General features: G+C 37.6%; 1 protein-coding gene across 2 annotated transcripts; it reads right to left on the minus strand.

The window, feature by feature from the left end:
• Nucleotides 1-7,964: 7,964 nt before the first annotated feature.
• slitrk6 (SLIT and NTRK-like family, member 6) lies at nucleotides 7,965-26,289 on the minus strand. 2 transcript variants are annotated; one of them, XM_067442220.1, is made up of 2 exons: nucleotides 25,700-26,289; nucleotides 7,965-11,755 (listed from the first exon to the last, which is right to left on the minus strand). In XM_067442220.1, exon 2 carries the CDS (start codon nucleotides 11,731-11,733, stop codon nucleotides 9,259-9,261), a length of 2,475 nt encoding a protein of 824 aa, XP_067298321.1. In that variant the 5' UTR covers nucleotides 11,734-11,755; nucleotides 25,700-26,289; the 3' UTR covers nucleotides 7,965-9,258. The 2 variants fall into 2 exon arrangements, with proteins under 2 accessions (XP_067298321.1, XP_067298322.1); XM_067442221.1 differs by lacking the exon at nucleotides 25,700-26,289 and adding an exon at nucleotides 18,555-19,462.
• Nucleotides 26,290-26,672: the final 383 nt, after the last annotated feature.

The following is a 26,672-nucleotide window of genomic DNA, read 5'->3' on the forward strand; positions in this document are numbered from 1 at the left end:
AAGACACCAGATAGTATACAAGTTCTTTTCACAGAAAAGCTCTGTTTGGGGGATTTAAATTACTGAAATCTGGTTACCGGAAGCACACATGCTCTCCCTCGCGGGTGGATGATCTGAAAACACCAATAAACAAGTAGGCTGCAATTTCTACAATTTCTAGTGTTGTAAAACTGTATCTGGAAAATTTTTGCCCTTAAATAAGCCACTTACCCTCTATGTAGATATCAGAGAACGATTTAACATATTGTTTAACATAACTCATTCTAGGGCACCTTTAATATGCATGGACAGTTCTCATCACCTGTCAACATACTATAGGAAAAATTGCATGGCAGCAGTGGTTCATGGGTCAAGGTGGACATTGAATTCCTAAATGAGCTGCCTGCTGACAAGGGATAAAATACATGCCATAATGCGCATCTCCCCATAGCAAACACGAAAAGCTATGGACAGGTAACATGTCAAGCTAATGTTAACACATGCTCCTAGAAAGAGGACTGCATCAATTACATTCAAAAGGCGGCACGTCTAGAGTGGGAACTCATCAGCTGTCTCAGGGGAATGAGATACAATCTGTTAGTTACATATGACCTTGAATACTAATGTATCTAATGCTGAGAGCAAGAGAAAAAAGCTGAAGTTATAAACCTTATGCACCAGAGGAACATGCTCACAGCCATCTTTAGCATTTTGTCTTTGAACAAAAGGTGTTTTTTTTTTTTTTTTTTTTTTTTTTTTGCAGTAGCTCTGTATATGATATCGCTGTTAGAGAGTAATTAGCTGGTGAAGTGTATTTACTAAGTTGCCATGAAAATTGTAATGTTCAAAGATATCATAACAAATATCAGCTGACCGGGAAAATTAAACCCTATCAACCCCCTAGAAACCGCACAAAATAATATATCAGCCACATCGCAACATTCTAAAACTTTAACTGTGCGGCAACACAATACTTTTTCAGTCCAGCCACACAGAAAACCATATCAATCACATAGCAACATTATAAATAAAAAAGCAACCATCAACAACACTTACAATAATCTAGCAAGCTCCTAGCAACAACAATAAAACCATACACTTAGAAAATACTGGGTTGTTTCAAACCATGTTTGGGTCAAATATGGAGAGTTAATTTCGTTAATAGTTAATTTATACCAACATATGGGTTTGTCATTAGTTGACCCAAACATGGGTTGAAATGACCAAATAATTTTTTTAGAGTGTAACAAACAGCAAACATCCTTAGCAATCACAAAGAATAACACAGCATTTGCATTGCAACAGGCTAAAAACCACAGAACCCAAGCAACCACATGAATCAAGACCTTCAAGATCAAGATCATGAATGAAGCAGATCGGAAGGAGAAACACATCATGCACGGCTGCTTTCAAGTATAAGGGGCTTGCCATCCCTCGCCATTAATGTTTGGATAAAGCGTCTACATCTCCTTTGATTGAAATATAGAAACTATCACAAAAGTTTTGCACAAATCATTAGACATTATATGGATTTCAGTAAGCTGTACTATATCTTGAAACATACCTTCTGATGTTCATTCATCTTTATTTCATGCTGTAACCAGCAGTAAAGCGGGAAGAGATGATCCGTGCCGATCTGCTTCAACATGCGCTACAATGATCTCTAATGCCATATTTAAAGGGATAGTTCACCCCAAAAAATGAAAATGTGATGTTTATCTGCTTACACCCAGTGCATCCAACATGTAGGTGTCTTTGTTTCTTCAGTAGAACAGAACAGAACGTTGCTGTCTGCATATATATTTTTGTCAAAGTGCTGCAAAACAGATATTTTCTAAATTAGAACATGGATTAAAAATATATTCTTAAATAATGTTTAAATTATGTATTATTACTGTTAATATTATTCTGACAAGTACCTTCTATTGTAGGCCTAATAGTAATAATAGTAATATGTATCTGTCGTAATTTCTTCAAGTTAAACCAAACGTTTATTTTGACAGGTTTTGGTAAACATCTGTTTCAGAGTGTATTTGACAGTTTTTTTTCTTTGTTGTTTTTTTTTTAAATAAAATTATGAAAATGCTCATTAGGGGAAATGTTCATGAGTTCATGTCCAAATATGGTTTGTGAGCCGTTATAAACACCACAAGCATCACGCATACTTGACAAGCTGAACAAGCAGATCATATATTTATATAACAGTGTTTTGTGCTTTAATATTCACAGATAAGCATACCTTTATCTGCACAGAGGGATGTGTTTTCTCGAACAAAATGTGTTTCCTCATTTGCATCCACATTTTTTGCCAATCTGATATCCTCCAGGACAACCTCACACATTTTTTGTTCTATATCCAAAGTATTATTACACTGTATGATGCACTCACGTCTGTCTTGTCCCTGCTTTGTCCATTTTTTGTAATTTCTGCGCACTTGCTCCCTCCTGCCTTTAATTCAATGCAGTCGTTTCCGGATCACGATTTTCCCCCCATTGTATTTTTATTTATTTTTGCTCAGTAATGGATGTGGTTTAAAATGTAGCGAAGCACAATACTTCAAACAAAACATACTTAAGTAAAAATACAATTACACTTTTTTTTTAAACTACATAAAAAAGTAGAAGTACACAGAAAAACTACTCAATTACAGTAACGCAAGTAAATGTAATTTGTTACTTTCCACCTCTGTTTGTAACCACCAAAATACACAGTATACACAAAATGCTAGGGCTGTAACGATATAGAAACCAAACCAAAAAACTGCAATATACTACTCACAGTACAAACTAGGATACTTTCATGCCGAACCAAACGCGCCTCACCCTGCCCCGCCCCGCCCCACCTCAAAATAAATAGATTATTTCTGACTTGTCTACAGAGGAGGCATTTATTTCATTCTAGTTTACTCAGATGCTACCTGCTCTAAATAAAACATGAAGCCAATGTATAAAGTTAATTAGCTAAATTGTTGTTGTTATTGTTGTTGTTGACCGAACCATTAATCTAAAACTGTGATACAAACCGAACCGTGGCATTGGTGTATCGTTACACCCTTTTGTTCATGCTAAAACATGCCCAATAAAGTGATTTGTTTCTGTCAAATTAGCTTTTATGCTAATAGTACAAAATGTTATTGTGATTACTGTGGTATTCTGTGGTTTACTTGTGTCTAAAGATAATATTTTGAACAACATTTAAGGACAGTTAATTTGGTGGAAAGCTTGCTCGACGTGTTTAGGCTTTTTGGTAGTCGCCTATTAGCAGATGTCGCTTGACAAACTCCTGTCTGGAGAGGTCAAGGGTAAGGACTCTGACATTTGGGAGCAAAGAGCTTCTAATTTGGCTTGGGCAGATATGAAGAACTGGTGAGAAATCTGTCAAACACTTGAGGGGTAGCCCAAAGCGACTCTGTTGCAACTGACAGGAAGGAATATGAGAGCAGGCATTTGTGATGACTTGCCCCTTACACTGTCAAACTAGTTTGCCACTTTGTCAGGGACTAAAAACAGAAAACAAATTAGCCATGAGTAATAACTACCGTGGAACAAAGTCTTACAGACATCTGACAGAAGATCCACCATGTTGCAAGAAACAGTTGTCTTGTTCAACTTGGTCAACCCCCCTCGATTTTTTCTTTTTTGGCTTGTAGATTTGCCCCAGGAGATGAACTCATTGGACGCCAATTTATCACCAATGGGGTGGAAAACAGACTTCAAGGCTTGCTTTTTACTCCACCACATAGCCGCGCACAACAGCTTTTGCCAGAAGATTCTTTGATTCTCATATTATCTCTAAAAGTATGCACTGAACCAGTCGCAACATGGCATTGCGTGACTCAACCTCTGAATGCAGTTATTGAGGAGAAGAAGAAGAGCAAAAGTGATATGTTTTTAAGAAATAATATATCTGATGACTTGATCCACATGGCATCCTAGGAAAGATATTTGACTAAGTATTATCATGATGAAGGAGTCAAATAATGGTTAGTTATATGGGTCAAAACTAGCAAAATAGTCTTCACTTTGGGATTGTTAATGTACATGTAAGAATGCATGAAATCCATTTAGAACTGTATGATCTTCAATATTTTAGTAAATTCACTGAAATTAAACTGAATTTTTCAACAAAGTGCATGTTGGAGCTTTAATTTGGCTCATTTAGTAAATCGTTAATTTTACAGTACTTTAAACGTATTGTTTATTTTAATAGTTTAATATCAACAGGTTATTCATAATATATGTATACATTCGTTATTTGTTATTTTATTTTTATTTTTTTCTCCATGTTCCTTTGATACTTCATTAATTTCCTTGTACTTGTAAAAAGTATTGTAGTTTATTACAACAATAATATCAATATATCAATAATATCTTCAAATGTTCACACACATTCTGTTGGGAAGCTATATGGGAAATGTTCAGGAATAACAGGCTTAATTTTATGGCTATTAAATTGTGTTTGAGCAGACTGGATATGGACACAGACATTGGTATGTTAAACAGCAGGTCTAAAAGTACATTTTATGCTAAAACAGACCTGCCACTACTAATCATTACAAGCATGTTTCAGTTTAGATATATGCTATCAAAGATGCATTGATGTGCATTAGAGGTTACATGGATTTGTTGGCAACAGACAACAGGAACGATTCATCTATAGACCGTGAGGGCAGACATGCCGAGTTCATTACTCAAGATCTCCCCAGAGAAGGAGATATTTCTATGCCTATTTGCTGAATTACATACAGAGCCCACTAGTTGCATATGACTCTAATGGAGACCGTTTAGTTATTTCAGACATTTACCTCCATACCCTCCTGTGCTTATATAGAGAACCATTAAGTCATGGATCCTGTGACGATTTGACATACTAAAAAGGTCTAAATATACCATGTATGAATGGCACTTGCAGTGAAGTATAATATAACTTGTAGGCAAGAGAATACTTTTAAATCTCTTGAGAGTGAAAAAATCAGGATGTGAAATATCTGAACAAAAGCTATGTGGAAAACCTCACTGTTTTCAGAGCAATAGTGTCCCTTAGAATATCATCTACTACATAACCTTTATCAGTTCTACACATCCTCTGTAGAGGATTTGCTGTTATGTGAGGTAAGTTCGGGATAGAAAAAAATCAGGTATGTGCACTGAAGCGCAGAGGACTTGGCCTAAAACTGGTGTTTAAAGGGCATAATAAAGAATAAATGGTAGATTTATTCTACCATTCAAGCTCTCGGTGCCTATTCTGGTGTACCCCTGCATGCAAAAAAGAAAAAAGAAAATGCTTTCAAATCTATCAGGTGGAAGTGGACATTTGCCATACTCATTTCCAGCAACATAGTGGCTTTGTTTCCTTGCTGAAATATTCACACCACAATAAATGACATCCTTGAAAATAAAGAAAACCAGTCCTGAAAGTGAACACTGTTTTGCACTTTACTGGAATATGCAACAACCGGCTTGTCAAAAGTCATTGGCCAGCCTTTTTGAAACCATCCATTTTGTTTAAATGTTCTTAGTCTTTCCTGCTCAGGTGACTACCTTTACTCAAGGGAGTGTGGAAATTACTCAGGTTCATGTGAATGATTCTATTTGATGGTTAATGGAAAATATTGGAAAGCCACTTAAGGAAGGAGAGGAGGAAGATGAAAGTGTGGAGAGGATGAAAAGAAGCCTTCAATGTTCTGAGCAACTGAATGTTGCACGCTGCTTGCACACTCATAAAAGGCTCTTTTGAGAAACGAGGGTCTGACAGAATCATGTTTCGCAATGGCAAACTGTCAAGTTCACAAACTCTGTGTTGATGTGTGACTTTTGTGATTAACCACTTCGATGTTATTAGTGCTATTAATCTTAGTGCTGTTTTTTGAAATGTCATATTTTCACAACTTTAAAACATGTTTTATTCTCATAAAAATATGGCGTAATTACTGTTAGTTCACAAACCAGGGGCCCGTTCTTCGTACGTGGCTAGCTCAGTTAGCTGGATTTGATTGTTGATGATTTGGCTCGATCTCGGATTGTTTGGTTCTTCAATGCTCATCTTGGACTTGCTGTCATAGCAACAGGTCTGTTAGCTTAAACCTGCTCGGGAGCGGCTGATTTCATGTAAACAGGATTAGATTGCATAGAGGTGATACTTAAAATCTGTCCCAGCCACTGCTACTTTATTACTTTATTACATTACTTTATTACTTTATTACAATTCCTTACTGAAGCAGCGGCGATAATAATTTAAAATAATGTAATGTAAAGTGTGTACAAATATGATAAAATCATGAATATAAACAATTGGGAATCATGTTCATCAAAACGGTGCACATTTAATATATCTAACTTTGATGTTGGTTTAGTCATTTGTCTGTTTCCTTATAAAGGTCCAGAAATTAGTTTTTTCTTCTTTCTTTTTTTTTCTTTGACAAGTTTTTTGCCAGGTGGCTTTTTTAATTTTATGAGGTCATTACGTTGTCTTGACGCCAGCCAATCGCTGCATTGCTGATCGTGGTTTCGAGTATTGATGCACCTGCCCTCTTCAGGGAACACTGGCACGAGCATTGATCTCAGATCATTTAATCCAATCCGCCAATTGGTTTGAAGAACCAAATTAGCCAGAGATCAGTTATCAGGATTAAAAGATCTGGGATCTGTCAAATCATCTTGGATGTATTAAGTGAGGAACGGAGAATGGGCGCCAGAACAAGTATAAATCATAGATCCACGGTTCGCAACTTGATTTGCTTCACTGTAACCATTTGAATGTGGTCTTGGTCATATTTATGTTTGCTTTGAATAAATGTGCAAAATTTTCCAATAAATTGGTAGCCTGGCTCCGCCCTCCCATGCTTCCGCTCAATTTTCCTTCTCCTTCAGTACTCTGTCTTGGATTGTGGTATATTCTCTTGTTTTGTTGGTGGCCATGATGTTGTGGCCCTCCTCCCCACAGGTTTTGGGAAAAGTTACGATTTTTTTCAGCTCACTCCGTTACGCCTGTTTCACACATACTCTGTTTGCAGTGCGTATGTGGTGCATTTTTATTTTTTTATTTTTTTACCGGTTAGAACATGTATTGACGTGAAAATCTGGTAATTTCACCACAGAACCATATATTGTAAAGCCTAGTCTGTTTCAAAGTCAACTTATGTCTTAATTGCTTCGGGTAAAGCAAGAAAAACAGCACATTTAGGTAAGGCGACATAATGGAGAGCACTCGTCCTTTCTTGGAGGTGGAGAAACACATTTCTTTATGACCTGCAGACAAGTCATGTTCAGTAAATTGAAAAAAAATAATGAATAAATGCTGTGTTTGTGTTATAGAAATGCATATGTGAAAGTACAACAGCACAACATAAACTGCATATGGACTGCAGTCAGAGTATGTGTGAAACAGGCTAGTGTTGGTGAAGGAGTTGCCTAAGGTGAACGGGGCATGACATACGTCACGAACAAACGTTAGCGATTGTTTTCGGCAGATCCAGAGCGGCTCTGGGCAGATCCAATAGTTTTAAGCTTCAACAGAGTAGACCTACCTAGCATTTTAAATCAAACATACGAGAGTCTGTAGGACCAGGCTAAAAAATTAGGACATGTCAAACCATATCTTTTTGTCATCTGTCTAATTGTTCGGCTTCTAAAAAGTAACAAAAGATGCATCTGTGCCAAAATACTAATTGGAAATCTCTTTTAAAAGCTGAAAAAAATAAAAAATAAAAAAATGTTTTCCCTGCACAATTGAATGCTTAATTCATTACTTTTTTTTGCAATTAATACCCCCCCCCCACCACCACCACACACACACACACACACACACACACACACACACACACACACACTGTCTGAGATCCTATCATTGTCTTCAACCCATTGAAAACCAATGATATAACATACTATTATATATTTTTTTCTTCTATTTCTCCGTAGTTGTTTTTTTTTGTTTCCTTATTTACTTGTACCATGCTATTCATGTTACTGACCATAATATTGCAATGTTCTCAATTTATTTATCTTTTATTTACAGCTTAATTGGTACCACATTAAAGGCACACAACATATAAATGTTAAATTATGTACAAATATACAGAATAAATAACTCTCATCCACACTTGTACAAAATAAAGCTATGGTGCTCTTCCATACAGTTAAAACATGTCAAGGCTCAACACAATAATTTGTGTGCATATTTTCTCTATACATATACATATATATATATAGATATATATTCTCTTCTTCTCCAGCCACATGATGAAGATAAAACACCCTGCATAATTGGCATGCTGCAAGAAAATAGTCAAATATAATTTGTGTCAAAAGGAACTTTAAACAACATTATTTTACAAACCAGACGCTACACTACTCGGTTTTCCTATGGGAATAGACTGTGCGGCCCCACACCGTGATTGTCATCAACCACCTTTAAATAGTATTTTAAGTAGTGCAATTATTTTCTTTTCATTTTCTCCAATGATGCCCAGCAGAGTTTTTGTCCATATAGGAAGCAGTGGAGGTAATGAGCAAGTATGACATGATTTCTGAGCAAACTCTCCAGGCATGTTGACAATTCCAGGTGAGACGCCAATTTCAGACACGATAAATGGGCCCAGTCATAAAATCTGACCTCAGGGTCAAAACAATAGCCACTTGGCAAGCTACTTGCTGTTGATGATGCCTTATTTATTAATAAATGCATTTTCAAAAATCTTGAGATCTAAGTACCACCATTATTTAATATTTAATGAAGATTAATGTGTTGGGCATGTTTAATTCAAAGCTTAGCAAATCAGGGAATGTTTCAACCAGCCATAAATGTTCTGTCTGACAGAAGAAGAAAAAACGAGAAGGAAAACATGTTTTCTTTCATTGCTACAGATAAACAGAGCTTAAAGATTTGTCACGTACATAATAAGAAATACACAGATAGAAATGTGAAGTGACTCTATGCTAGTCTCCCATATCAAGTAGAAAACATAAAGAGAATGCATTAACCACGATGCAAAACAAATGTTCTGGTATCAAAGCCAAGCTTGTCCATCGCAGTGACTCTTTCTGTGTGACTGGTATTTTGTTAGAATGTATAATCCATCATCTGCAATGTCCAATATCATGCTAACGCTAAAGTTCCACCTGAAATTAGACACTGTGTCAGTGTCAAATGATTGTATCGTGAGAATTGCCTCTACTCTGAAATTGTTGTATTATATCTCTTGGGCTAAATCAGAACTCAGAATGCACTGTCAAGGCACTTGGAGTATCATTTGTCAAATCAAAGTATACAGTGTACTTATCTCAGTTGAAAGTCGTTTGATGCTCTAAGACTTCTAAATAGTCTGGCTCAGCATGTAAGTTGGCTTTGAGCTCAAAGTACTCATTTTTAGTCTGTTCCACCATGACCTTCCTTGGCCTTGTATAAACGAGAGTCTCCATTAGCTTCAGCTCTTTGTGGTGGTTGGGGACTTGCATGTCCACAGCTGGTTGTAGCTGTGATATGTTTTTCCTGAGGTATTCGGTGAGGCTGAGCTGTTGAAGCTCCCGTTCCCTTTCTAAGATGTTCTTGTACAAGGAGCTTGCATCTCCCAAACTCACAAACTCAGCAGGGTAGTCGGTGACGGCCCTGAACTTCACGTTAGGCAGGGATTCGTTGTCCTTATCAAGGATGCTATGACAGATATGCTTAGGTTTGTCGCTATTGTAGTCATCTAACTCGTATTCTTTGTGCTGAGAGCAGTAACTGGGGTTCCTGCAGACCTGAATGATAGGGCTGTGGGGAGGTTCGTCGTACATGCTGGGTCCTTGCCTTTCAGTTACGTGGTGGGTGGTTTTCTGGCCATACATGCTGTAGTGCAGATGGATGGGACTGCTCTCGCGAGGTTGCTCCTCGGCTTGTTTCTTTTTGACCTGTCTCCGCCGACGGTGTAGCATAAATACAACAATCCCAGCAGCACAGAAAATGAAGGTCAGGAAGAGGATTAGAAGGCAGAGGATGAGAACTGATAGTGGCACTGCATCTGTCAGGGACTGGAAGAAGCCGCTGGTGCCGCCCTCCGGTGAGAGCGTGACGGGGATACCGACCTCTGTGCCTCCAGGTAAGGACTTATAGGTTACCAAGCCAGGGCAGAGAACATCATGCTTGAGGTTTCTAACCTCAGCAGTAGACAGTTTTTGAGGAGTGTGGCATAAGATGGCACCCACCACGGTGTCCTTGCTAAGCTTTTCCACCCACTGTTTGAGGCTGACCAAATCACAAGTGCAGTCCCAAGGATTGTCCTCAAGATAAATTTGCTCTAAATAATTGAGTTGCTCTAACACATTACTCACTGGTAAGTGCATAAAGAAATTTTTCCTTAGGTTCAATTTCACCAAGGGGACATTACGAAATATTTGCGCGGGGAGAGTGTTGAGACGGTTGTTGTTTAGGAACAGTAGCTTTAGATTTGTCAAAGGGTTGAACGATCCAGCCTCAATCTCTTTAATGACATTATACTCCAAGAACAAATATTCCAGGTTGTGAAGGCCAAGAAACATTGTTGCAGAGACTTTCTCGATCCTGTTTCCATTCAGGTACAGTTTTTTCAGATTGCTCAAACTCAGAAAAGTTTCATTGTCAATGTAGTCTATTTGGTTGTTTGCCAAATTGAGCAACTCCAAACTGTCATATGTCACAAAATCATATTTGAAAAGCCTTTGTATCATATTTCCTGTCAAAACCAGCATGGTTGGGCTTTGTTCAAGAATGCCTATATCAGATATCCTTTGAATGCCTCGGTCTTCACAGTGCATTAAAAAACCTGTACTGTCACAAGAGCACAGTGACGTGCAAAATTTCCCTAGGCCGTTTGCAGGTGTTGGTATCTTTGCATCATCTTTGGCATTCGGTATTTGAACAACCTTAGTGGATGGGGTGACAACCATGTCTAGAGATTTTGATGGCTCTTCAAGGTTGATGTCAGCATGAGAGGGACAAAGCAAATCCCTTTTGACCCTAGCCAAAGGGGTGCCTCTAAGATCTTCAGGCCTGTTGCAAACCACCTCGCCGATGGATGACTGTGCTCGCATGTTCTCAATCCAGACCTTTAAATGTAAGATTTCACAGTTACAGACCCAGTCGTTGTCCTCCAACAGGAGCTCCATTATACGACCAATATGCTCCAGGAAACCCACGTACGGCAGTGTCTGCAGCTTGTTCCCACGCAGATCCAGATGTGTCAGAGGCACAAAGCGGAAAATGTTGCTCGGAAGGAACTCAATGGAGTTGTCATTGAGAATCAGAACTTTAAGACGGACAAGCTTGCTGAAGGCCCCAGGCTCCACCACCCGGATGAAGTTGGTGTCAGCCTGAAGGTATTCCAAATTCACCAAGCCGTGAAATGTGTCCTCCTTCAGCATGACCAGGAAATTGCTGTTTATGTGCAACTTTTTCAGGGATCCCATCGTACTGAACACGCCAGGTTCGAGCTCCTGTATGCTGTTTGCACCGAGATGTAAGGTGACTGCGTTCTTGAAAGCATCCATATCATCTGCACGTAACTCCACTAAGTCATTTTTGTATAGATTTAGATGAAAAGGTTTATCTGATGGTACTTCAACGTCTGAAATTTTGCTTATGTTTCTCTCCTCGCAGTTTATGTACAACTGTCCATCTTTCTCTTCACATGTGCACAACGACAGAGAATTGCAAGCTCCATCGTACAACAGCTTGGGCTCAGTATCTCCAAAACTAGCACCAGCAAAGAAGAAGCAAACGGAAATAATCCTGGTCAGCATTTTGATGTCTTCTTCCGTGACTCTAAAAAGACAACACAGGGGAGAGAAGGAAAGGTAATTACTAGGTGCAGTTATAAAAATAAAAAAATGTGCAGAACACTGCATTATAGGAATTATTGCAAGGAGTTCACAGTGCTGAAACTAATGAACTGATAGTCACAAGTTGCAAAATTATTAAAGCTATTAAGCATTGCTAACGTATTGTATTTTATTATTGCATACAAGCAGTGAGTGGAACTCCAGAACTCTTTATAACTAACACTGTAATAGTCCTAAATGAATAATTTGGTTGTGTCATTGATGGTGATGATAATAGTGGTGATTATATCACATTAGGGAATAATTAAGTATTTCAAATTACTGGGATAATTAAAATCCAATCAAGAAACAGACGTATGCTCATATGCCTCATAATTTGTAAATCAAACAACTGCATTTCAACAAAGGCAAATAATTTGTATGCATGCATAGCCTATATTTTACCATGACAAACTGAATGACGCTCATTTTACTTTACATCGATCCTCAGCAGCAGACACCCTGAGACTTTTCCTTACATAATTAGGTTTCCCTGACCCTGTTACCGCTAACATCTGGCTAAGTGTGCTTTAAGATGTGTCCTATAATCCTCTCATTTTGCCAACAGTTATACCTCAGTATTCATTTGAATGAAGCATAAACAATGCACTAGTCAATGTATCTCAGATTGAACATTCTCGCTTGAACAGGTTCCACATTAAGAGGAATCCGAACCAGAATCATTGAATGTATTTGATTCCTAATTTGTAGGGGTGTCCCCGACTAAGGATTTACAAATTCGAATCAGAATTTTCTAATCTCTCTATAGTCGACCGACAGTCGAATCATCTATGTGTGTGTGAACCATAGACCGGAAAAAAATAAACGGTATAAACGGGTTGGGAAGGGCAGGACACTAGTCAGCAGGAGGCTAAGACTATTTTTATTTTACTTCACACACGGCACACAGCCACCACTTTTAATAAAGTGATCAAAACTAGGCTACACTACACATTCATAAATTAACCGTTCTCTCATAACATTTAACGGCCGCAATCGAAACACAGAACATCACACAAATATATAAAATAACATTTTGATAAATAAACCTAAAAACAATACCTGCCTAGAGAGGAAAAGAACACTTTGAGTGCGTGTATATGCGCGTTCTTAAGCCGATTGTGCCTGAAGGGGGTCACACACCGGACTGAAGCTCAGCGCCGTGTCTCAGGTATCTCACACCAGGCAGACGTGAACATAATTACGCGCCGCGCGAGCTCAATTTTGAATCACTGCACGCTGAGTGTATATTGTAGTACAGGGTGAAATCAGTACATTTACGATTTGAGGGAAATATACATTTATCGCCACAGACAGGTGTCGAATGCCGCCGTCGGTGTATATGTGTTCGAATGTTATAGGCGCGGCGCGTCCGGTGCAAAGCTCAGTGCCCTTAAAGGGGCGATCACTCAGCGCCGCGACATGTCTTTATAACACTAAGATTGAGCACACCCATATTGTCAAACTGGTATAATCCTCATTTCATAACACCCGCGAAGATTCGACCATGAGATCAGTGGTCGAATCCGGTCCTGCATATCGATGCATCGAATCTTCGACTATTAGGGGTCACCCCTACTAATTTGTGTCTAATTTTATTTGTTCCAAGGGATTTCAGTAGAAATATCTGACTGGTGAAGATTATCTCTAATGTCTTTCAACATTTATGTATATTCATTCAATCTTCAATCAAAACTCTATATGAACTCAAACATTTCTCATACAATTCTTCCAAGACCAAATGATCTGATCTACTGTCCACATTCATATGTCATTTTTTTAAAAATCTTTTATGTGAAGACACAGTTGATATTTAAATGAAAAATAACCTCTTTCTCACACTTAAGGAAAATAACAACACGCTTATTCTTCATTATAAAGTTATTTAAAGTGACATAACACAGTTCTATGCAAATGAACTGAAACATAAAACACCCCAGAGTCCCCGTGAATCTTCGAGGAATGAAAGTCTTCCCAATTGTATTGACATGAAATCAAACATTAAGTGGTCTGGCATTGCCACATGACACGACAGGCTGCGTGCGCTGACAGCTCCGAGCAAACACAGCATGTGAAGACAACAAAGATGGTTTTCTTCGCCTCTCTTGAGGATGCAGGTAGATCGGCAGTGGAAGGGGCGGGGGCATAAATAAAATTAGATTAAAAGATTACAAAAACTGTGGAGAAAATGAATGCTTGCATGTCATGCTAGATGACAGGACAAAGAAGGAAAAAAAAAAAGGTTCCATTCCTATTTTTAGCAAGCAGTGTGTGGTTGACAGTGAGGAGAGAATTTGTGGTCCATTAAGAGCCAGTGAAGCCTACATATTGTGCTCTCATGCATTTAAGCAGAGCCTAATATTCCTCTACTTAACTATCTACATACACACATACGCACATATAGCTCGACCCGTGAGTCCTCATCCCTCAGGTCTCCACCCAACCCTGCCTTTCTAACCCGCTTCGCAGACCCTTGGAGGGGAATGGGAACATCTGTCCTGATACAGCAAATTTTCCTGTCTTTCTCTTGTACGTTTACCCAAAGTATAGGTCATCCCGTAGAAAGGAGAAGTCATGAATTAGATGTTTTTGATCTCTTAATTGTAACTCCTAATGAGGAGATTTTTATAGAGACCTTATATAATGGGAAATAGACCCTATAAACTCACATCCACTAGTTTTAGAAGAAATCTCAACAATGTCATGCTCTGAATAAGTAATTTAAGGCTGCTAAAAAGTACATTTTATAGAGTATGAATGTAATTCTTTATCATGTGACAGCATCAGTTGTGTTTCTTCACTGCCATTCACAAATCATCTCCCGTGGCCTCATGGGATAGTAAAGTGTCCAGTGTATACACACCTCAGAATTTGACGGCTATATCATCCAGGTAGTTTTTGTCTATTCTGTACTACTGTGAATTCAGAGATACGGATCTTGTCAAAATGTTTTAGCCTACTGTGTAGTAGGGAAGTATGTGAATTTGGATAGAAAATATCAAAGTCAGCAGAATTATTGCTTGGAGGCTCCTCATTCAGGTAGCAAAAGAGAAGATCTGAGGCGATTAGATGATTACACTATAAAGAACTCGTTGTGCAATGTAAAGCTTCCATGGTTCTTTAAGATAGATGCCAGTCACTAAGATGCAAATGAGCTTCAAATACAAAAAAATAAAATAACTTTTACTTTGCATTTTGCAGTTAGTTGCAAACTAGCTTGGTCTAGATATGTTAGACTTGGCAACTGTTTAAATGCTTGTGCTGTTGTAGGCTTGCAAGCGGTTTTAATTCAGCATGTAAACAGCACAAATGGGACCATACAAACATTGTATTGCCTCAAAACAAGACACTGAATTGTGATGCCAAGATAAGATAGTGGAAATGAGGAGCACACAATATATTTCCTCTGGCATGGATATATGAAGTGCTCAGCCATAAACAAGTTCACTACAGTCATACAAAATAGCCTTGAGGTTTTTTTTTTCCCCTTTAATTTAATTTATTTTATGTTTTTATATATATATATTTTATCATTATTATTGAAATAAATTTGTAAGAGTGTACAGATTATAGAGTTGTAAAAGGAGTGTGGGTAGTTTTATAATGTTTGATTTTATATTGAAATCTCTAACTTTTAATTACAGAGTTAGTATTTTTCGGTTCTAAAGAAACTCTGTTTTGAAAACCTAGAGTAGATACATACGACATTACTTTGGTTCTTTTAACCAGTAGAGAAATCTAATCTAAAAAAGCAGGAAACCTCAGTAAATGTCTTAATTTGCTTTCAACTTGATCTCTTTGCGCTTTGGGAGATCTCTTTGGGATTTTTTCACATACGTTCACCATAATTCTTTATTATGGACAATGCACTTTTGTTTAATTCAAATGAATTATGAGGGTGATGCCTTGTTGGAATAATAAATACGATAGATCTTTAAGTATTTTCACTAAGGCCAGTGTGCGATTTTGGCCACGGGTTGGCCGCCTGTGACAAATTTTGCAGATCTTAAAAGATTCCTCTGATCCTAGGCTAAAATCTGAAGTCTTTGATCGTTAGTGTCAGAGGATTTGGTGCACAGTCCTGCTGTGTGACTTCTCCTGCGACGAACGTCAAATACTTTTCTCATGACAAACCATGACCAAAATGAGCGCTTCTTTGTAGCCACCTTTTTAATCCCGCGAGTAATGCAGCTCACCGTCACTGAACACGGCATTAATTGATGATATAATACCCTGGACGAGATTTCATTTGTGACTTTTGAAATTCGGAATATCGTAGAAGACAAATGCATGTCGCGGTAACTTGTTTGTTCCAGCAGAATTGCCCCAGCGAGAATGGAAGAGATCAATAGCGTTATACTGTATCCACCGCACGCCATGCCGTTTCATGGGACTTTTTGTACACGTGTATGTATAGACATGCAAAGTTGCCTGTTCCACTGAACATTAGACCAGAATGCAAAGATTCACAACCGAGGAATCCAACACAGCAGTGCATCTGTGAATGTTTGTTTGATGACATAACATGTTATATGTACCGTGAAATGTTCAAATAAATTAAAGCAAAGAAAAATAACCCTCAAGGCTATTTTGTATGACTGTAGTTTCTGGTTGAGCACTTCGTATATCCATGACAGAGGAAATATATTGTACACTATCTTGTTTTGAGGTGTTACATTTGTTGTATGGTCCCATTTGTGCTGTTTACTTGCAATGCTGAATTCAAATGGCTTGCAAGCCTACAACGGCACAATCATTTAACCAGCCGCCCAGTCTAACACATCTAGACCAAGCTAGTTTGCAACTAACTGAACAATGCAAAGTAAAAGTGTTTGGGTTATTTATTTATTTGTATCTATTTGAAGCTCATGTGCATCTTAGTAGAAACTCATGATGCTAACCTTTTTGAAAGGGAAATTATATTTGATCCAGTGCCAGGAGAAGTATTGTTTGTAGACAGCAGGCATTGTCTTGCTTGAGCAGGTTGGGAGAATGGCTGCTGTCTTAAACACAATTCTAAGGGTTGGTCATTCATTATTTATCTGATCAGTAATGAAACCCCAACAGAACAAGGTTGGCCAATGAAGCATGGCAATCAATGGCTGTGGTCCTGTCAAACAGAAGCAAATCAACTGCTTAAACCAAACCACAAAGCCATCCAATCATTTGCATAATCTGCTTACCATATGCTATTTAAAGGACAGGTACAACTTTAATTTTCTCAGTCTTTTGCACGTATTGTCTTATCGATCATGTCTGCTGTGGAACTGGTGTCAAAGCAATTCAGTCCTCTGCTTTAAACTTGACAAACGTGACATTTTTATGAGACAATACATTTTAGGGGTTGCAACCTCATTCCAGGTAGAATAATGTAGGTCTTGCAAGCTTCATTTATACAAGTATGTTGAAAATCAGGACACCGAGGCATCAGACCATTTAATATCCACACCCTAGGTACAACATAAGGACTTCATTTTAGTTATTTAAAAGGTAACTGCATAATTTGGATCAACGTTTATATGCATGAATTAAAAATGGCTCTGTTTCAAGGTACTTTCACAGTTTGTCGGAAGTACCCGTTTATTGGCGCGTTTGAACTGCAGGAACCAGGAAGGACTTTAGTAATAGGAATGGCTTTCGGTAGGGTCTAACCCAGCACAAAAGGAACAATCAGTGACATAAGTGTACGTCGAATGGCCTAATGCATTTCACACTGTAAACCCGCAAAACTCAGTTGCATAAAAAAAAAAAAAAATGCTTAAAGACAAGGCTTAAATATATTCCCAGACTAAAATGCATGTTTGAGCTCTTTTAGCTCTTTTAACTGAATGCAAGATTAATCTTAAAATATGTCAGTGCCATTGTTTTGTCTGAAGATCAACACAATTGTCATGGTAATGCGTATCAAGTGTGCAATCTCGTGCAATGTATATGGCAAAATGAATTTTGACGTGCATATGCTACGCACTTTATGGCGTACATAGGACACACTTTTGGGTAGCTTGGGGGTGGTTGGGTGGTCGGTTCATATGTATAATACGCCCTTAAGTGTGTATAATATGCAAGTGAAAAACAATGCATGCCAAAACTCATTTTGGCATACATTCCATGAGATTGCACACTCATACTATTTATATGCATTTTCGTGAGATCCGGCTCCTGAAGATGCACGCCAATATTTATTTATTTATTTATTTATATATATATATATATATATATATATATATATATATATATATATATATATATATATATATATATATATATATATATATATAATCTTTTTTTTTTACTTGTATATTTCAATTGCTCTTAAATTGAAGTATTTTTGTAAGATAACATTTAACTTTTACAACCCCCTCCCCCCAAAAAAAAACAAAGAAATAACCCAACATAACAGAAACTCTTCTAAATGATCATAGCAAAACATTAAACACTAATAAATCTCACACTTAACTTTAATTTTGCAATTTTTTTTTAAAAACAATCAATTTTAGCATTTAATTACACTCTCACAGAAATAAATCACAAAAAAAAAAGATTAAATTTAAGTTTGTCTTAAAAGAAGCAAGTTCGTAAAACTCAAAAGAAAAATAAAGTGTATAATATGTGTATGTGTAATATATATATTTATTTATTGAGCATTAGGGTTTACAGTGCATATGAAATTGTTTTTAAAAAGCACACAGCTCTCCACGACATACGACATAAACATACAGAAAGCTAATGTTAACAGCAGTTACCTGTCGCCTTTCTCTGTGGCGTTGTGTTCTTTCTCGGCGTCGATGGTATGTAGCACTGCAAGTTGTTGTAGGGGATTTCGTCTCTTAGCCCTCCTTTTTTCTCTTTCAATCGCATAACTTACAGTATATGTCTACATTCCTGTTATCTCTGTTATCACGAAACCCACAATACACAACACGAACGCATCTATGATCATAGCGTCCTTTTTTAAAGTATAAAGCCCCTGTTTCCACTATAAAGAACCGTATGTGCAATGGAAATGTTGTTTGCAATAGAGTGAAGAAGACAACATAATGTTGCTGCCTATATTTTGGAAAAGCTTTAGTGCTGTGACTGTGCCTGTGATGCTCATGTAGGAGCCAATAGATCCTCAAAGTTGTAATTTCTCATATGGCATGAATGAATTCATCACAGTCAGGAGGAGGAGAAGTGCTGTGCGCTTTCTTCCAAATGTGTTTCTAAACAAATGTGCCGTAATTATTTCTCAGGAATCAGCAGTTAGATCTACCGGATGAAACCCAATATGTTCAGAGAATCAAACATCTGCATGTAACAGATGTACCTTTCCCTGCAAATCAACTTCACAACAGGAAGTTGTTCTCATTTTTTCTACTCTCCATTTGATTTTCCCCTTCACTGCAGTTTATTCTAATAGACCACGCTTCTGTGATCCCATTTTATTGGTACATGCTACAGTAAGTCAAGCGTCACTGTAGCTCATATTCATTTGAACTAACCCCTAACTCAAAGTATTAAACTTTGGCGCAAAACTCGACCCAATTGTGCAGTGGCCATAAATTCTTCCTTAAACTGAGAAGGGTAGTATTTCCGAAGTGATTGACTGATTGATTTTGTCCGGCTGACCTCTAGGGTGACATCGACGAGCAGACTTGGACCAGTTAACATCATATGACTTGTACCGGTAAACACCCCCCACCCCACACACACACACACACACACACACACACACACACACACACACACACACACACACACACACACACACATTCACCTTAGCAACTGCATAGCAATGCCCTAGTAACCATCCACACCATCCTAATTATTATTTTTTTCAAGAACATGACAAAAAAAAAAGACATCTCAAACATCCCAGTCTGTTTAATATGGTGTTAGCTTACATGTGTAAAAGAAAAATATATAAATAATAAACGGTTTGTTCAAAACGTCATATAATTTCTTTGGTCACTAAAGCAAATGAAGTGGAAGAATGACAGCGGTGGGTCTGACACAGAGCTGACATCTTAAAATTATATAGTGCTGCATTTTTAGATGAATCATATAAGTGTTCACGTCGTTCAGCTCTGTGAGTTGAGTTTTGCCTGAAGCTTATGAAAAAGAGTGCAGCTAATGAGACAACTGCAGAAAGTATTACAGAGATGTAATCATTTAATAAAATAGGCATCACTTTTAACAGCTTTTCAACTGTTTTCATTTACTGCAGTTAAAGCTAGATTTTTTCGGTAGCACTCTACAATAAGTTCCCATTAGTTAATATTAGCAAAGGCATTAATAAACTTTAACTAACAACGAGTGATACATTTGTTACAGTTTTTTTATCAAATCCTTCCCTGACATTGACATACATTTCCGACTTTCCGTGTTTTCACTGTTATACGGTAAGGGGAGCTATTACAAATCTTCTGAAAGTGTACTGAATCTCCTGATCAAAACACATGTGAAGAAAAAGCATAAATAAATGATAGCATATGTAAGCAAACGCATATGTAAAATAACATGCTCATCAACATTAAACTAGCCTGGGCCGGGTTTCCCAATAATGATGTATCTTAGCTATAAAGAGCTCGTTCTACGAGCGAAGTTACGATCACTCGCAGCAATTCCACGTGTGTTTCCCAAAAATGTACTTAACATGAACGCGTGCTAAGTGTTGCTTAAGAGTCGCTGTCCATTTGCGAAGTGCTGAAATATAACCTTATATGGAATCGATTCCTCTGAACGGTTCACCTAATAATTATAAGCAACTTTTATATATATTATAAAAAAGACTAAATTAATATCCTTCTAGAGGAGGTGGAGCGGGAAAAGATATTATTTTCAACAGATTTAAAAGGCATCGTACAAACAAAGAGAAACAAAACATCTGGGAGGACATTGCTACCAAATTAAAGTTATAAGTTAAATTATTAGTTAAAAGATCGGGTAAAGAGATTTTGTAAGCCTGACAAAAAGGAAGAGGGCACTGCAGAGGAATGTCCAATACATGGCTGGTTTTCGTGCACGTTAAGCAAGTCATATAAGTTTATCTCTATTTTTCCCAGTTTTTGAAGTATATTTTCTACATTACTTATTTTATTCTTTTTTTCTTTTTTCTGTCATTTAATTCAGATGTGTATTTTTATTTTTTTTTATTTTTTAACAAAAAATACATTTTTTATTTTTTTTAAAAAAATAAAAATTTTAATAAAAAATTTTTAATAAAATTTTTTTTTTTTTTTTTTTTTTAAATTAAAAAAAAAATTATAGGCCTAGTATTATCCCAATGCACTTGAATAAAGTTAAAGGTGTAATCTGCCGGTTGTCCTGTAGGTGACCTCATAACTCTCTCTTCTTACGATACACTTCAAGCTTTACGATTACTCCAGAGCACTCGTAGATCTACGATCATTTTCAAGTGCTTCTTAAGTTACGATGCTTTTGGAAAACAGACCTTAATATTAAGATCACTCGTACGATCGCTTTTACGATCATCGTAGGCTTACGATGCTTTTGGGAAACGCAGCCCAGGTCCCACCATTTCATTTGTACAGCAAGTCTGGCCACTCTGGGTCTGCCGTAAACAACAGCTAACGTTTGTTTCTGAGATATGTCATCTCAAATCATAGACTGTAGCGCACAACATCAGAGTCCTCGTTCTCAGCCACTCCCTCTGTTCGGGGATTGGGCCGGTAAAAATTTGACTGGAGAAAAACAGAGAATATACTGCAATCCCAGACATAGTACTGAAGGAAAATTGAGCGGAAGTGTGTAGGAGGGTGGAGCCAGGCTAACATTAAAGAGCATATAAACAAAATTATCTAATGTCGCGGACTGTGAAGCTTTGGGGTGTTGATGGACTCCATCTACTCCATCTGTGTTTGATCATCGTTCTGAATCCACTCTGGATGTAGGTTTCGGCAAATATACATTTTTCTCAGATTTTTTGCTCAAAATGTTGCTTTTTTATTACCTTTACAAATATAAAAGTATTGATAATAAAAGAAGCTTAGCCACTATGTTTTTTGTTTGTTTGTTTTAAAAGCTAGAGGGTCGGTTCTTTCTTTTGATATAGTGCATGTTCAGATATTCATACAACTAAATATTCTGGGGGCCATGAAGCTTTAGTGAAAATGATCAAATGCTGGTGATGGCTGGCAACTTTTTTTCAAAAATGCTTGCGGGGGAAGAGTTAAAGAGTTTTTAACCCCTGCAGTTAAAAATCACATTTTTAAATGTTGTTTATATGCCTATGCGGAGTGTTGAATATGCTTTAAGACACAAACCATGATCCATTCATTAGTCAATACCATTGCTGAGAATGTTCTCCTTAAATCTGCAGTAAACCTAAAACATGGTTTGAAATTCCCCTTGTTCTATTTGTACGTCACATATTTGTACGTCACATATTTGTACGTCACAAATATGTAACCAATCCCATCAACGTGTGGGACGAAGCTTTAGCACTTCATGAACTGTCCTGCAAAGCTGAGGAGTCTCATAAGCCAAGTTAGTCAGTTATATTTTTCTGTTGATATGAAAAATCTTTTGGTGAATCATGTTTATGATGTATACTATGATGTTATGATGAATTATATGCTTTTTTCCACTGACTTTCTACGATGTTCAAAGTGTTTAAAGATGCTGTTTTTAGAAGACATCTGTCAGACTATGAGATGGTGAACATGGTTTGGGTAATGTTAGCAACACATTATTAGCTGTTTGATAATGTAGTCAAGCCAAATGCCATTGCCATTGCCATTCTTATGCATCGAATTGTAGACTAACTCTTCTTCTTCTTCTTCTTCTTCTTCTTCTTCAGATACTGGTTAAAAATATATGGCTGAATTAATAAAATTTCCTCTTGCCATTGTGCAGCATTTACTACAGTTGAGTGAATGGATCAGGTAATCCGAGCTGCTGCGAGTGAGTGGAGGCGGGGCTAATATCCATATTCATGAATCTGCGTATACTAAATGAAGCAAGGGTGTAGAGTTCAATTCAAGCTACACTAAGGCATGAAGAAATTATTTTTAAAGAAAAAAAAATCCTTTTTTTGTGATCAAAGATGAGTTTTAAGCGATGCAATTATTGACTACAGGGAGACTTTAATATTTGTTAACGTTAGTTGATAAAAATACAACATTTGATTGTTTGTTCATGTTAGGGCTCTTCCCCAGTGTTTTCCTTCAATTTGGCCAAGAAAAAAGATTTAAATGATACCCAGCCTCAATAAATCTAACTCTTCTAACCGCACAAAGTGAATCCTCTAGACAATTACATGTATTTACAAGGGCGACCATTATCTCAGTGCAGCGAAAGCAAATCAATGATTTAATTTTCTCAGTGTTGTTTTCATCAACAGACACTGTTAAAGAAAAGAGCAAAGAGCCTTTGATACTACAGGTGCATTTCTTTCCAACTAAGTTGAGAATAGTTGTTCGGAGAGTGGATGGAAAGCATACTGTTGGGTTAGGGGTTTGTTTAAAGTATTAAAATGTGGCATATAACTCATCCAATGTCATTTTTGCTACTGACATGAAGGACTCCAGTTACTTTTCAAAGTAATTAGACGTATGCTTTTAGCCAGGTGGTCGATAAAACAGTCACGAGAAAAATCCCCAGACTGACATTGAAAGGACTTTAGACGTTTCTATAGACATGGGGGGGGACTCTTTTAACTTGGCCCAGTAAGCAACCACCTAGCAACCAGCAATGCACAAAAAAGAAAATCACTCTGAACTCAACAATCAAACATATTCAACACTGAAGCATTTGAACAAACGAGCACCACTACAAATCAAGTTCTTGTTACAATTAAATCGTATTTCATTCAATTTTATAATTCTTATCAAGTGCTGGCTAAACACTTTGTAAAATGCACACATCATTTTGGTAATTTGAATAAGAGTATCTAGTCAGGTATCAAGATTCAGTGCGCTTGTTTTGACACAACGGTTATGCTTGTGCCATTGTTGAGCATGTAAGCAAATAAAGGGAACTAAAGTAACCAAGAGCAGATTGTTGCAGGTTGCCATCCGCAGCATGTCACTGGGGGGACCTTAACATCCAGCGCAAGAGAATGAGGGATGGAGAGATGAAGAGAAAGAGTGGATACGGGGCTTGGGGCAAAGGGATGAGCGAATCAGTGATGCTCCATTTTACCCTGCGCAAATCAGTGGGCTAGCGCAGATGGCCCGTTCATTGTGTCTGTGGCACTATGGAGGAAATGATGTGCTCGCCCCAGGGAGACGCCACAACACCCACATATAAGAACAGAAGAAGGCCCACAGTCCGGGGAAGCTAATAAACTCGCCCACACAATAGCCTTTTCTATTGGTAAAAGTACTTTTACATTGTTTTTTTTTTATTTATTATGTTTTACCCTCATGTTGATTGTACTATTGCTGTTCTTACATACAGATGTTTTTATTTTTATTTATTTATTTTTTTTAATATGTATATGTAATATTCTGACCATTAGACTGATATCAGTGATGCTTTAACCCTCTGTTATATTGCAGATGTAACTGTTCTAAAAGATTTTTCTTTGTCATTGAACATTGCACAAAGGGTTCTTTAAAGTGAAAAAAGGGTTTTCAGATTATCAAAACATACTAAAAAAAAAAATGCTTATTTTTAGGGACTTCACTGAAAGGTTCTTTGTGGGGGAAAAAAATGTGGTTCTATTGCATCACTACAAAGCATCCTGTAATATTATAAAACCAATAAAACAAATCCTAATTGGCAGGTCCCGTACAGTGTGTCGGGAAATGTCAGCATATGAAAATGCATTGCATCTGTTCATGTTAAATACTTGGGGTCTCCATTACCTCAAATAGAAATATGCATGTTCATAATCCATGCTTTTAAGGGAGATCTTTCAATATCAGCCTGCTGCCCACATGTATGCATTGAACAGATGCTTTTATGCAAAGTGAGTTACATTTAATCAGTTTGCATGTTTCATGACAATCAAACACATGACCTCGGTGTCACTATGTAAAGCCAATAAACATGTGACATCAATGATAAGTATTAAAATAATAATAATAATATAATGTCCAGGCTCCAGACACATTAATCCCACACATTAACACTAATGTATGTACATATGGCTATGTATCCTGTGAGTTGCATTAACTTAAAAAATAAATAAAAGTTCAGATGTGCACAAACTGATGTTAATCTTTAACAAACTCACATACTAATCCTAAATACATTCAGATTAGTTTAAACCTCTCTAAGCACCATGATAGATTTAATGTAGACTCTGTTTATCAATCTCTCTTGAGCATCTACTGAGAGAGTGCTGCAAACTCTGCCTCCCCAGACATTAAATTAAGACTTTGCGTTGTCTGTGTGTGTAGGTTTGTCTGGCTGAGTGCTTGTGTGTGTCTATGCCTTTGTGTAAATGTGACTTTGAAGGCGAGCATCTGTGCTGCAGACGGCTACATCACAATGAAGTCACCTGAGTTCCATTTACAGGGAGGGATTGAATTTGCAGGGAATGAATAAGTAAAATAAACCTTATGTGGTGTCCTTGAGATCACATGAGACAGTGTTACATTAGCACTGGCTTTCCTATTAAAATTAAAATATAGTGTGCTGTAAGAGGAGGTACATTAGAACTAACGTGCCCCATAACTGTTCAAAGGACACGCAAGTGTTGTTCATCTAGCAATCTAGGCTTTGTGCCAACCTGTATATATTCAGCAAATGTTTAAGAGCGTTAAATGATTTAACAAAAAAATAAAATAAAATCCATCGCATCTATTGTAGGCTACTAATACCTAGCATTCATTATGAACACGTTCAGTCCTATAGAAAAAAAAGAGACAGAAGTGCATGGAATAATCACATTTGCTTGCTTTGACTTTGGATAGTGCCATTAGTAAGCCGCTCTTACCCAAATTACGCAGCGCAGAGAGTCTTTGTAGCTTCACTTGGCCAAGTTATTTGTGCTTTGTGGATCAAACAAAACCACCCAGTTTTTCTGCACAAACAGGACGCCTGGACTTCTCAAAAGGCTTCCTTGGCACGGAAGAGCCCACCGCGCAAAAAAGACGCATGGAACAAGTCCAGGTCCGACTTGCCCTCAGCTCTCCATCGCCAAATGATCACTTGTTTTATTATGTATTCATGTGACCAGTAGCGATTTTCAAATATTTTGCGACCGCATTTTTTGGTAGGGCTTCGCGCCTCAGTGTTCAGCACACAGATATTCCAGTGATTGAGAGTAAAAGTCCGCGATTAAATTCAGCTGTCCGCGTCCTGTCCGCGGAGAGCGCCTGACCCCCGCGGTTTCCTATAGAATGTATGATGGAGGCACAGTTTCTCCAGCCTCTCGATCTGCCCGATGAATGAGCTCGTGCTGGAGCTTCACTTCGCTAGAGCTCCTCCCTCAGTACAGTCTAAGGGCTATCGTGACTCCATATGGAGAGAAAAGAGAGAAAGAGAGAGAGAGAGGAGACCTGAACGCATCCTTGCGCAGCGCGGGCAAGACTTCTGCAGGAGTGTAAAGGTCTGAGTAAACTCGGCGATTAGTCATGCTACCTTTTGAATAATTAAGGGGAGTTTTCACACGTTTTACTGCACTTGTTGTTAAACTTTAATTTGTAGATCTTTTCAACTTTTAAAGTAAAAAAAAAAAAAACATTCTGACCAAGCCAGGAAACCCATACAGTTCATTCAGCTCACGTTGACCTACAGCAGGGCATGTTGTTTGAAAACCTGTATAGATCGATTTAATATAGCCTCTATGGAATCTCCAATTATTTCAACAATACTGGAGCACGTTGTCTTATTAATATAAAAAAATATTGTTTTGGCGACAAATAGTGTAGGCTAATTAATAAATTGTGTCAATTTATAAAACTTTT

Source organism: Pseudorasbora parva, chromosome 4 (genome assembly GCF_024679245.1).
Source record: "Pseudorasbora parva isolate DD20220531a chromosome 4, ASM2467924v1, whole genome shotgun sequence".
NCBI lineage: Eukaryota > Metazoa > Chordata > Actinopteri > Cypriniformes > Gobionidae > Pseudorasbora > Pseudorasbora parva.

What these genes read in the sequence shown, in the direction of transcription:
- slitrk6 (XM_067442220.1), bottom strand. Translation starts at nt 11,733, where the DNA reads ATGCTGACCAGGATTATTTCCGTTTGCTTCTTCTTTGCTGGTGCTAGT.